Below are 13,773 nucleotides of genomic sequence, written 5' to 3'. Positions count from 1 at the left end.
AACATGTTACATGGGATGAGTGTAGCTGAAATGAGGATGTTAAGATGAATGAGTGGCAAGATAAGGAAGGATAAAATTAGAAATGAATGCATTTTAGGGAATTTAGGAGTAGCACCAATAGGTAATAAGATGAGGAAAAGTAGACTTTGATGGTTTGCTCATGTGCAACAGAGACCAACAAGTGCTCATTTAGGAGTGAGTTGGCACAAGTTGAAGGCTTTGAAAGGGCAATGGGAAGGTCCAAAAGGACGTGGGTGGAGGTAGTATGAAAAGACTTGATGACCTACGGTCTAACTAAAGCTATGGCCCTTGATAGTGGAATAGCGGAAACGGATTCATGTAGTTGACATGAGCTAATTAGGATTAGGCTTAGATGATGATGATTAATTGTAGTATCTAGAGATGAGGTTTTCACTTTGTCCAAGTGGGCCGGACATCATTCCAGATTGTTGGTCTCCCCTCCTAGATGGACCATGACTCAAAAATCCACATTGGAAGATCACAACTATCCAAGCTTTGGCCATTTTTCTGTTGAATGGGCCATTTGTTATGGTATTTCCTTTCTTAATTGTTTACTTATAACTTATAGGTCACTATTTGAATGGTTAGGATTGCCGTGTTGAGGAGATTATTGAGGAATGAACATTTACGGTTTGGCCCATAAGAGCAATAGGTTGGATCGCTAATCGATGGGTGCACTTGTAGAAAATGCCTAAGGGTACGATGCACATCCTATAGGTGAGATCATATAATCCCTTCCATGTAAGATCACTACAAAGTCATAGACCAATTATTTGTTAGAATGGTCTCCCTTTGAAAATGGATTAATTTAAGAATTGGTAGTGTCTGTTCCTGGTATCGCCTATATTTTTGTTACTATTAGCGATATTATTTCTATCCCAAGTCAACTATACTAATACGGGGTGTAATATAAAAATATAGCATTGGTTGATATGGACTTTTTAAATGTATTATGCACACTATAAAGAAGAGATTCCTACTAGCATATTCTTTTTAAAATACAACATGCAAGACTTCTAATAACACCTAATTATAAAAAATACCATGCTGAATTAATGAGTGGTGCTCTAGTATGCAACTTAAGTGCTGCTATAACATGAAATTGTAGCATTACCATAGCATGCTAGTGTAGCACATGAGGAAGGAAATGTAAGATTGGGAAGTTGATTGCATTACTAGGTGATTGGGTTGGGGCAATTGGGCCTGTCTAGTTTACGATGAGACTTGTCCTAGTTTTCTGAGTTTAGGGCTAGTTCTAGGATAGACCTGCCTTGGTTGCTTGAAAATGTTGTCCATAAAGAATAAATGTTAGAATCTATGGAGCCTGATCATCAGAGGCGTACCCTAGTTCGTTTGGGGTAATATATATTCTGTCGAGCCATTATTGTATTGAGAGCTGCTTCTTTGTTCTCTACCTTTGAGCATAGTGGATTAGTGTGCATCCGTGGACGTACCCAAAGGGAACCCTATGAATCTGTGTTGTGGTTTGCATCTTCTTCTTCTTCTTCTTCTTTTTCTTGCTTTCTTTTGATTTCGATATTGCTATGTGTGTGGTCGTGAAGGGATCTTTCTTCCGATAATAAATGATGTTTTAATCTTCAATGATGAGTCGCAACGTGGATGGTGGACCCCAGAACATCTCTAGATTGGAAGATCATTATCCTTTGTTGAACTGATGTGTCTTGCCATGAATGAGGGAGCCTATGAAATCTCCTATTATTGTTATTGTTGTATTTCGGTAAAGAATTTGTCAATACAATCGTACAACTTTAAGGGAGGATGGAGCATGCTTGCCTTTACTCAACTTTATCTCCTAGGGTGGCTTAATAAAGGATTGTACTTTCATGATGGCAACTGTCCTGATTTCTTTCTAGTACAAAACCAAATGTCCCATGTTGTTGCTGTGTGTAACTTTGAATGCAATCAAAACTTATTAAATTATTGAAAATCTAATTGCCTATCTCTATTAATGTTATTTTTATAAATTTTGATGAATAGTTGTTCGAGCTCCATGCCCGATGTTGGTTGTCTTTTCTTCTATAGCTTTATTTGTTTACCTATCATAAGGAGTAACGCATTGCTTGTATTTATCAGTCTTTTATTTTGTCAGGTTGGTATTTCTGAGAGTGGAATTGATGATGCTGTTCAAAAGCTAATAGCTCGTGGGTAAGATCATCTTTTGGATTTTCTCTCATTCGACTGGATTTTGGACACCCTATGAGCTTTTGTGGAAATTGTTTAGTATTGTACGTGTGATGTATCACGGAGTGTCAGAATTTCATGTGCCTGAATCTGTGTTGTTTGTTCAAGAGAAGCCTTTTAAAAGAATGAGGCTGCTATTTTATGATCGAGTGTCTTTGCAAGTCTTGAAATTTTGCTAAATACATATCCTGTTAAATTGTTGGAAATATTCTCGTCTCATATGTGGTGATTTAGGGGTTGCTCAAAGAGATTGATGGCAACTCATCTTGCTATGTTGACCATCACAAATCACTTCCAATTTTGGACCACTAGTGAACTAGGACTGCAAGTCAGTTCTGGTGTAACATATTGGTCACCACCTCTGTTTTGGGTTTGTATTACCCAGTATTGGGCGGATACAACCATATTGTTCATGGATGATACGTGTACATATTGGTTGATACATTCCAGTTTCGGACGATACTTTAAACCTTGCTTGTAAAGGATTCTTCTCTTCTAAAATAAAATGTTTTACCTTATTACATATCTAAAAATGAACCTGCTTTGTTCCCATGTTCTATGCATTACATTTATTTCTTACATGTTCATGTTTATTTGGAAAGGTACAAAGTTGGACGGATGGAACAGATCGAGACATCCGATAAAGCCAAAGCTAGAGGGGCAACTGCTGTAAGTAATTTCATGGGGCTCTGGAATGGCTGAACTCTCAACCCAGTTATTCCATATCCTTTATCTAGAATGGTCGTTGTTGGGAGCTAATATTTTTAATGCTTCACTGGTAAAAAGGTATACTGAACACCCTCAACTATACTGTTAGTAATCTTCCAGTCTGATGTGGGCATGTGGCTATGGCCTACTCAGATGAATTGGATTGCACTACCCATGATTGGGGCCCATGGGACATGTGAGAAAAATGAGGTCAAGTGGGGTACTATTTTTAATTGTGGAGTTTGGTGGGTATCTTTGTAATTTCCGTCTTGTATTGGTTAATTGTTAGTACCTTGTTGAATATGTGTTAGTTATAAGACTTCGTTTGGCATCTGAAAGCTATATTGGATAAATTTTTGTTGTGGCATTATGTTTTGAATAAAATTATGAATTTGATTTTCTGGTTAGGAATGGCAAGCCATCTGTGGAACCCCTTTTCCTCACTAGATCATTGATATCATAAGTAACACCCCCATTCTTGGTTCATGATACCCATAGACTTCTCACTTTATTGTTGAAATGCTGGTTAACAATGGGGCTGCGGCTCAACAGCTGAAGGAGATTGTTTTCCCAAATCTGGTTCATGGGACATTTTGGATCTTACGAATGTGCTTCATTGAATTATGGGTACTTTGATGTTGTTCTTTACCATTATTTATTGGAAAAAAATGTGAAAGGCCTCTTGTTTGGTCATACATGTCCTTGTGCTGAATTTTTGATCAGCCTATGGTTGTCTTTGAGAGAGTTTTGTCAAATATTCACTTGGCTGGCTTCTATCATATTATGTCCATGACCTTTATCGCATTTAACAATTATTTTATATGTGTAGCCTTTCACCAGTTTTAGTATATAGTCTTCCATTGGTTTTGACTATTTCTTTGGTTGACAATCTTATTATTATTATTATTATTTGTTTTTTTTTTTTTTCCAAATATTGTATTGCAACTGTTATTCTCCTTTTATGGGGATAATTGTTGCATATGTAGTTCTCGGGTCTATGCTTTTACCTATAGTTCGGCTGACCATTTTCTCTTTGGCCACGTTTGGTGCATGCTGTATCACTATCTGCATAGGAATAACACTGTTGGGATTGATTATTCTGTGTTTGTCATGCTCGCTGACTATGCAAGTAGCAATGTTATCCAAATAAGGCTATTTTCACACCTTTTTGCACGTGTTAAATGAGACATTGTTGGCTTAGCTGGATTGCAAGAAAAACCTGGAATACTACTATTTTGACAAGAGAATGGAAACTCGCCGAATGAATGCAGCCTCTTGGCTGTCAACTTCTTCTTCTTACCTTTCTTTCCTTCTTCTCCACTTTCTTTTTTTCTTCTCTTCTTTCTTCTGCTTCCCTTCTTTTCCTTCTATCTCCTTCTCCTCCTTCAAGTTATAGGTCCCACTTTGGATGTATAATGACCCAAAAGTTATGTGATTATCCGAATATCTAATTGATGGGCATATATTTGATGGTTAACATGAAAAATATCCAATGGCCGTATTTCATCAAACAAGTATACATGGTTCAGAGGTTAGAATTGCTCAACCATTCTAAATTTGGGACTGTGACTTACTGGCAATAAGTTCCACACTTTATTCGGTTCTACTTAAGTCAATTTACTCCATGCGTTTGATTTCTCAGTGCTTGAGATCAAGCATTATATGCTGCTGGAGCATCAAATGACCTCCCTTTCCTGAAAGCAACTGATAGCTGTCTACTTCTTCTTGTTCTGCTTCTTTTCTTGTTTTTTAAATAACTGATCGTATACATGCAATGGTACCATAGGTTGTAATAACATGCCATCTTTGCTACCAATGTGCTTCTTGTGTGGGCCATCAGGACCATTAATATAGAAGTCCTCGCCACGAAGAGCACCCTTAGGCCTTATCTAATATAAAGATGATCTGAACAATAAGTGGGCCAAAGCTTTATGTTGAGTTAGACTGTTGGTTGTCCATTGACTTCAACATTTTGGCCAACTTATCACCCTGACCTTTTGTACCCTGTGATTTTCATGGTGGGGTCCATGGCTGTCTTGGAATTGATTTCTTACTCGAGGGGCATTTGGCTTGAAAGATGGAACAATACCACAAGTTGTGGTGCCTTGCTTGTATGTGATGAGTTTTCGGCAAAGTCTACCTCCTGTTGGTAGGCAGCGGGTACAACACCTGATGGGTAGAATGTTGGGCTCTATTGGGTCCGCTGTGTCATGTGCATGTGACGTCATCCACTCCATGCTTCAGGTGCACACTTCAACATTAAGCCATGGGAAAAAAGTCAGCACGATCCACACAATATGAATAATTGGGTGGGTATGTCAATTGTCAACCATAGGTTTGTGTGTGGGCCACAATTGTGTGTATATTCCATCTAAGCTGTTCATTAGGTGCACCTTAGGAAGATGGAAGGGACACTAAAAATCAGCCTAATCCAAAACTCATGCTAGCTAGACCATGTGAACTTGGAAATTTTAGGCTTGATTTTACATTGCTTCCCATGGTGTAGCCCACTAGAGTTTTGGATTAGGCCGATTTTTTATTTGTGTGAAGAACATGAGGTCAACTTGATGGATTGAGTGGATGTCACACACAGTGGGCATCAAAGAGGATGGGTGTTATGCACACTTAGTATTATTATATTAAATAAATTAACAAGTTCTTATGAATCAATTCTTAATATAACTTTCTAACTTATTTTAAAGAAGGTAAATTTTCTAATAATTTGCATACTTTATCATTACTATATGACATGTGAAGTTGCGTCATGCAAACAACAACTAGCCCTATCTAGGCATGGTCATACCAATAGTTGGTGTCAGATATTCAATATCATCATAAAGTAACCGTATCCAATGTTTTAAATATCGACGATTTCGGCCAATATATCCCACGATATATCTTGTTTCCCACGTGCGCGATACGAAATGCATAGGTAGTATCGATATATCTCAAATGTTCGATCTGGTGAGCATTTTCAATTTTCGATTCCCTTTTTTTTTTTTTGTTGAAATTATGTTAAATCAGTGTCAAATGGATATAAATCCATTGGTTCTTCATGTTTTACATGAAAAATCATGGAGTTGGAGCTTTGAGTTCGATATTCATTGGTTCTTCATGATCTTCATGTTTTTTTTTTTTTTCAAAATTTTCCTTCAACCAGCTGTTAATTGAGACTAATTTTGAAGTATTAGATGAAATGATCATCACATACGCTAATTTGGAAAATTGAGTGTAGGTGGTCCGATTTTAGGAAAATTCGAAAAATTCCCAAGTTCTCCGGAATTGCTTGCAGTGGTGCACTCCAAACATGAAATCAAGCATGTATGAGTGCTGATCTACTGATATGTTAAGTCCTTGTCAATTTTTGGAAATAAAAATTATTTTTAATTAAAAATTAATAAAAATTTATTAAAATATTATTATTTTTCCGAAGTTTCCCTTCAACCAACTGTCAATTGAGACTAATTTCAAAGTATTTAGGAGTAGTTTGATGAAATGATCATCGCATACACTCTAAATGTTATGCATTCAATTTGAATATAGTTGCATTAGTTCAGTCAAACAACGCATAACTTAGGACCCTGTAAAAAGGAAACCTATTATGTGCACTTCTTTTCTGAGATGTTATGATTTAAAAGTGTGTATTAAGGTCTTTTTTAACAATCCATGAAGTTTCATTGAAAAATTCAACCATTTTCCCCATGTTTCCCCATGTTTCCCACAAAGTGTGATAAATTATCCAATACAAAATGATATATCTCGTGCGATAACCGATATGTATCTGTATCCCAAGGATGCGATACGTAACACGATATCGATATTTCGAACACTGAGCATATCCAAGTAATATGATCCATACAACAGTATGATGTACTCAACAACTACTATGTTCATCTGTTATATTATAATTTTGTTTTGTTTGTCGATCATTTTGCAAGAAACAATCATGCATCAAACTAAAAATGCAACATGAATAATATGCGTGAAATAATGAATTTAAATGAATTGAAATGCAAAACTTAACTCATAGTATTCTTTTAATGAATTTATACAAAATTCGTAGTATTCTTCTAATGAATTTCACAAACGTTTGTGTTACTATAATGGCTAAAATTGTATCTTGTGTGGGTTTGTTTCTTTAATTTTCGATGTGAAATATCGGTGCAACCTTGCATCTTCTTGGTCCCTTTGTAACACAATTTGATTTCTTGTGTACATTGTGTTAAAAAAATCTTGTTGAACTTGTTGAGGACGCGACAAGCCCTAACACGGCTTGTCTGGGGCGGAAGCAACCTCAAACAGAATCACACAATGCAATAGGGAAAGAAAAATTCAAGCAACCATAGAGAACGGACGAATTTTACGTGGAAAAATCCTTGTGGGAAAAAAATCACGGCACTAAGCGACAAACAATCCATTATGAACTGAAAGTTACAAGAGATGGAACAACATACAGATGTGTACATTGTATTAAAAAAATCCTGTTAAACTTGTTGAGGACGCGACAAGCCCTAACACGGCTTGTCCGGCGCGGCAGCAACCTGAAATAGAATAAAACAATGCAATAGGGAAAGAAAAATTCAAGCAAACACAGAGAACGAATGAATTTTACGTGGAATAACCCTTGTGGGAAAAAAATCATGGCACCAAGCGACAAACAATCCATTATGAACTGAAAGTTACAAGAGATGGAACAACATACAGATGTGAAAACCTTAGCTTTCTCCCTCTCAAAACTCTTGGCTCGCAAGCTCTCATGTTTTGCTCTCTTAGAGATACCCTAATCCCGTATTAACATGGTTTTTGTAACCCCCGTACAAAATTAGAAGCAAAACCGCACACTTACGCGGAAGTTGTGTAAACAGTCGATCGAATCGACTCTAATCAATGACCCATCGATCGAATCGACACCCTTTGTCAATCAAATCGAAAGTGTCCAAAAGTGTCTAGAGAGTAAATAAGTATTTTCGAATTTTCTTGATCAAATTGATCAGACTGTCGATCGAATCGAAAACCCTGTTTCAACAACATATTGAAGGCACTTGATCAACAATATCCACTGTGGCTTCAATCTCGCATCTCCCTTGTTCCAAGCTGCCATCACTATCTCTAAATTTCTTCATAGTAGAACCATCATCATCGCTTCTTGTGCACACTCTTTCTTCATTCGCTCTTCGCCAAGCCTAGTGAAGTCGAGCAAAACTTGAACTTCTCCGTACGAACCACCTTTGTAAGCATGTTTTTTGGATTTTCACTGGTGTGAATCTTCTTAAGAGTAACACTGCCTTCCTCTAGCATCTTCCAGATAAAATGATGACGCACATCAATGTGTTTAGTCTAGGAATTGTACACCAAGTTCTTCGCCAAATTGCTTGCGTGTTCGCTGTCACAATGCACAAGCACAACTTCTCGTTGAAGCACCAACTCATTAATCATCCCTTTCAACCAAACTGCATCCTTGAGTGCTTCCGTCATTGCCATATATTCCGCTTCGGTTGTGGAAAGTGCAACAATAGACTAAAGCTTCGACATCCAACTGATCGCTCCACCTGTTAATTCAAACAAATAATCGGAAGTTGACCTTCTATTGTCTACATTACTAGCATAATCTAAATCCACATAGCTTACCAGTCTCTCCTTAGATTTTTGGAATGTCAAGATGTAGTCCATCGTACCTCGTATGTAGCAAAGTAGTCATTTCACTGCCTCCTCGTGTTGCTCGCCAGGGTTTGACGTGTATCTGCTCACAACACCCACCGCATGTGAAATATCTGGTCTAGTATAGCCCATGGCAATATAAGATTGCCGACTTAACTTGAGTAGGGCCCACGATACATATACCGCTTTTCTTTATCTGACGTAGGGCATTGCTCCAAAGAAAGCTAAAAGTGGGCGGCGTGGGGTGTGCTAATTGGTTTAGTTTTATCAAGTCTGAACTTGACCAAGACCTTCGAGACAGCCATAGCCTGCTTATTTCCCCGTTTCTGTTGAAGTCAATATCGAAAATCCTTTTTGTAACCCCGGATTTTTCATTTCGAATGTCATAGATAACTGAGCCTTTAATATGTTGATTTTAGATATGCTATGGTTGGTGATAAGCATATCATCAACATACAATATTGTAATAATGAATTCCCCATCAAAGTGATATGAAGTAGACACAATGATTGAACTCACTTCTGATAAACTGCTGGCTCAACATGAAAGAATAAACTTTTTGTACCATTGCCTAGGCGACTGTTTCAGGCCGTATAATGACATCTTTAACCTACAAACCTTATTCTCTGCTCCCTGTACTTTGAACCCTTAAGGTAACTTAATGTAAATATGCTCTTTTAGTTCCTCGTGTGGAAACGCAATCTTCATATCTAATTGTTCTAATTTCAGATTGTATTGGGCAACCAACGCCAATACGAATCTGATGGATACTTGCTTGACCACAAGCGCGAATATCTCACCGAAGTCGATGCCTTCTTTCTAAGTATAGCCCTTCGCAACTAGTCTCGCCTTGTACCTATTCGGTTTCTTGCGGAAAATCCACTTGCACCCAATCGCCTTTTGCCCAACGGATTGCTCCACTAGCTCCTATGTTTCATTATTGTACAGAGAATCCATCTCATCATGCATCACCACCATCCACTTCTAAGCATTTGTGTCATCTAATACTTCCCAGAAGGAAGATGGATTCCCCTCATCCGTAATGAGGGCAAACACAACATTTGAGTTATCCTTGTATCTCAACGGTACTCTGTGATTTCTTGATAGATTTCTCATGACAGGTGGTGTCAGTCACCACCTTTTCTTGTACCTCTTCTTGCGGCTCAACTTTTTCAAGTGTTTTAACTTTATTTGTTTTAACGTCAATCGCCGATTTTTCCATTTCTTTTTGCTCATCCTTGTGGAACAGGAACCTTCATCGAACTTGACGTCCTCTCTAAATATGATCTTGCGTGAAATTCAGTCATACAATTTGTATCCTTTGACATCATCACCATAGCCGATAAAACTAGACTTTTTAGCCCTTTGGTCTAGCTTATCTCTCTCAGCTGACAGTACATGAGAGTAAGCATCACAACTAAATATCCGCAACCCCAAGTAGTATTCCTGACCACTCCTTACTTTAGAATTTTACAATCAATCGATGACTGCATAGACAAAGATCGGTTCACTAAATAGCAAGCTGTGTTAACAACCTCAGGCCATAGCTCCTTGCCTAACCCAACATTACTTATCATACTTCGGGCTTTTTCCAAAAGAGTCCAATTTATACGTTTAACTACACTCTTCTTTGATGCATGCCTCGTGATCCCCTCATTCTTGCAGTACTGATTAAATTCCTTAGAAGTACACTCTGTCATTATCGGTCCTCAGAATTTTCACCTTTTGCCCTATTTGCTTTTCTACCATTGCCTTCAATCCTTTGAAAGTTGTGTATACATCGGATTTATATTTTATAAAATAAACTCATACCTTTCTAGAGAAGTCGTCAATGATTGTGACAAAGAATGACGACCATCATCTAGAAACAACGAGCGATGACCCTCACACATCCAAGTGTACATAATCAAGTTGTCCTTTATTAACATATTTTCCAGTTTTAAAAAATAACCTTTAATGTTTCCTGTATATGCAATGCTTACATATATCTAAATGAAAACTTTTAAAGCTAGGAATCAAAACACGATAGAAAAGTACCTTTATACCGCACTCGCTTATGTGGCCTAGGCGCGCATGCCATACATGTGTTGGCGTGGATTCCTTACGGACACTGCATCTCCACCCAATACAGTGCTCTCGATCAACTTGTAAAGGTTTTCGCTTCGCTGTGTCTTTATAACAGTGAGTGACCCTTTTAAACTTTCATGACACCTTCGTAACCTGCGGATTTGCATCTGAGTGCCTCAAGAGCTCCCAGAGATATCAAATTCTTCTTTAAGTCGGGAACGTGCTTCACATTGGTCAGAGTACGCTCCATCCAATCATACATTCTGATGCGAACAATTTCTATCATCTTACGGGCATGATCGTTGCTCATAAGAACCAAACCACCACCATCATACTCGTTGTAAGTGGTGAACCAACTTCGATGAGGACATGTGGTACGATGCTCCCATATCCAAAATCCACTTGTTATACAAGTGTCCAATCTTGGACATAGATAATACGTCACAACTACTCGTTCCTTCATTGAATTTCGCTGAATTGGCCTCCTTAAGATAATCATCTGATTTCTCATTCTTCAGGGTTTTGGGATTTGTACAATCTTTTATATGTCCAGTTCTGCTATAATTCTAACACTTCAACTTTCCTCTGCCCTTCAACTTGGACCTCGATCATGATTTCCCCCTCTCGCTCAGAAGATCTTCCCCTAGCAACCAGTGCACCCATAGAACCTTCCCCACCCTTATTCCTTCTCAACTACTTCGACTGAAGGGATGAGATAACGATATCAAGGTTGAAGGTATCCCTACCATGGCACGGAGTAACCACTTGATTCTCGTAGGAATCCGGAAGAGATGTCAACAAAATTAGGGCTCTGTCTTCTTCATCGATCTTCACCTCTACGCTTGTTAGTTTGCAAATCAGTTTGTTGAATGTGTTGATGTGCTTGGAGAGATCTGACCCTTCTGCCATCTTCATATTTTATATTTGTCTCTGTAGATATAGACGATTGGAGAGCGACTTCGCCATGTAGATACTTTTCAACTTCGCCCATAGGCCTGTGGTAGTTGTCTCATTAATGACATTATAAAGGAATTAGTTGGCCAAGTACGATCGAATTGTGCTAATCGTCCTCTGATCAAGTTCATCTCAATCCTCTTCTTTTATTGATTCAAGATGTTTTACTTTGCCAATGAGTGCTTGCTACAACCCTTGCTGAATTGGGAGGGCTTTCGTCTTCAACCTCCATAATTTGAAATTGTTTTTGCCCATGAATTTCTGTCTGGAACTTCACATTCGATTCCCTCGATGTCATATCTCATATTCTATCTAAAAACCCAATGTTTGCACTGATACCACTTATTGGGGATGTGACAAGCCCTAACACGACTTGTCCGGCGTGGAAGCAACCTTAAATAGAATCACACAACGCAAAAGGGAAAGAAAAATTCAAGCAACTACAGAGAATACATGAATTTTATGTGGAAAAACCTTTGTGGGAAAAACCACGACACCAAGCGACAAACAATCCACTATGAATAGAAAGTAACAAGAGATAGAACAACTTACAGACGTGAAAACCCTAGCTCTCTCCCTCTCAAAACCCTTGGTTCACACGCTCTCACATTTTGCTCTCTTAGAGGTACCCTAATCTCGTATTAACATGGTTTTTATAACCCCTGTATAGAATTAGAAACAAAACCACGCGCTTATGTAGAAGGTGCGCGAACTATTGATTAAACTGTCGATTGAATCGACACCCTCTATCGATTGAATTGAAAGTGTCCAAAAGTGTATAGGGAGTAAACTTGTATTTTCGGATTTTCTCGATCAAATCAACTAGGCTGTCGATCGAATCGAAAACCCTGTTTCAGCAATAAATTGAAGGCACCTGATCAACAGAGCTATCAAAATGAACTTTTATTGACTAGGATGGAACAACTTGAATGTAAATATTGGGCCTTCTCTAGTCACGATGATGAGAAGTTTGTGCTCCATCCCCTTAGTTCATATCATATATTCTCATTTTTTCCTTAAAAATCTAAAGATTTTTTTGGAAACAACAATGATTGGCATGACTTTTTTTAGCACATTTAGTTTATAAGTTGTGTATGCATTGTAGTATGATCACATGACATCGTAATTGAATTGGCAATAAATGGAATGTAAATTCCACTGTAGATCATGTTATGCTTGGTCTAAAAATCATGATCACCATCGTAGACTATCTCTCAGTAATTTGCAGTTGGCTTTCAAATGGTAGATTGGTAAGCAAATTATGATTGGATGAACAGTAGACGCCAGTCTTAGAATTCAAATTCTTATTAGTTTTTTAAAATTTCTAGGTGCCTTGGTTAATTGTGTTTGAGTGGATGCTTTCATACAAGTTTTGAGTAATGGAAAACACTAATTATTGTCTCTAAACATATATGATGTGATTGGCAAGACATTCTTGACTTTCGACATTGTATTTCCAGGTGATTCAAAGGAAATTGGTTCATGTATTCACGCCATCAACTACAACCGAATGGAATATGGGGCCTGATGCTGTTCATCTTCTTGCTTTGAAAGAGGTCGATACTTCGTATTGTTGTTCATGAATTCTTTCTTATTTGGATTTTTCGGATGATATATCTCTCTTGTTAAACCATATCCTAAATATGAAATTTTGCTAATTGCTTTTCCTTTTAATTCATTATCCAATGATGCCATTTGCTTATGCCTTTTGTTCTTGAAAGGCTCATTTTGAATGTTATGCAATATGGGATGTAATGTATGTCATTCATATTTAGTTTAAAACTTTATGTTATTGTTATTACAATTTTCCTGAAGGCCCTGAACTTAGACTTCTATGTTTTACTTTTGTTTTGACGCTTCCTATAGTTGTATGCAACCTTTCTTTATTCCATAAAGTCAACATTTGGAATATGTGGATCTTTGCATCAATTTCAAATATATATCATTCTTTAGACATGGATTCAATTTTCAAATTACTTCTTGAGTGGCAGAATATTTTTCCCAAGGTGCCATTGCCAGTTCAAAATTGTCATCTTTCTTCCCCTGATTCCACCAAGATTAGCTTAAAGTCTGTGAACTTGTGTGAAATAAAGGAATCAACGGAAATAGAGAAGAGGAGAGGAGAGGAGTGGGACAACTTATGTAGCCTAGCCTCCACATGTC

General features: G+C 37.7%; 1 protein-coding gene across 1 annotated transcript in view; it reads left to right on the top strand.

The window, feature by feature from the left end:
- LOC131254134 (DNA mismatch repair protein MSH7) overlaps positions 1-13,773 on the top strand; it is a 95,262-nt gene that overhangs the window by 38,568 nt on the left and 42,921 nt on the right. The window contains exons 4-6 of the mRNA XM_058255141.1: positions 2,132-2,187; positions 2,826-2,892; positions 13,071-13,166. Coding sequence (XP_058111124.1) covers positions 2,132-2,187; positions 2,826-2,892; positions 13,071-13,166 — 219 coding nt within the window. The remainder of the gene's footprint in view (positions 1-2,131; positions 2,188-2,825; positions 2,893-13,070; positions 13,167-13,773) is intronic.

Source organism: Magnolia sinica, chromosome 1, assembly GCF_029962835.1.
Source record: "Magnolia sinica isolate HGM2019 chromosome 1, MsV1, whole genome shotgun sequence".
NCBI lineage: Eukaryota > Viridiplantae > Streptophyta > Magnoliopsida > Magnoliales > Magnoliaceae > Magnolia > Magnolia sinica.
Note: the sequence above shows the minus strand (reverse complement) of the source record. Positions and strands in the feature narration are given on the sequence as shown.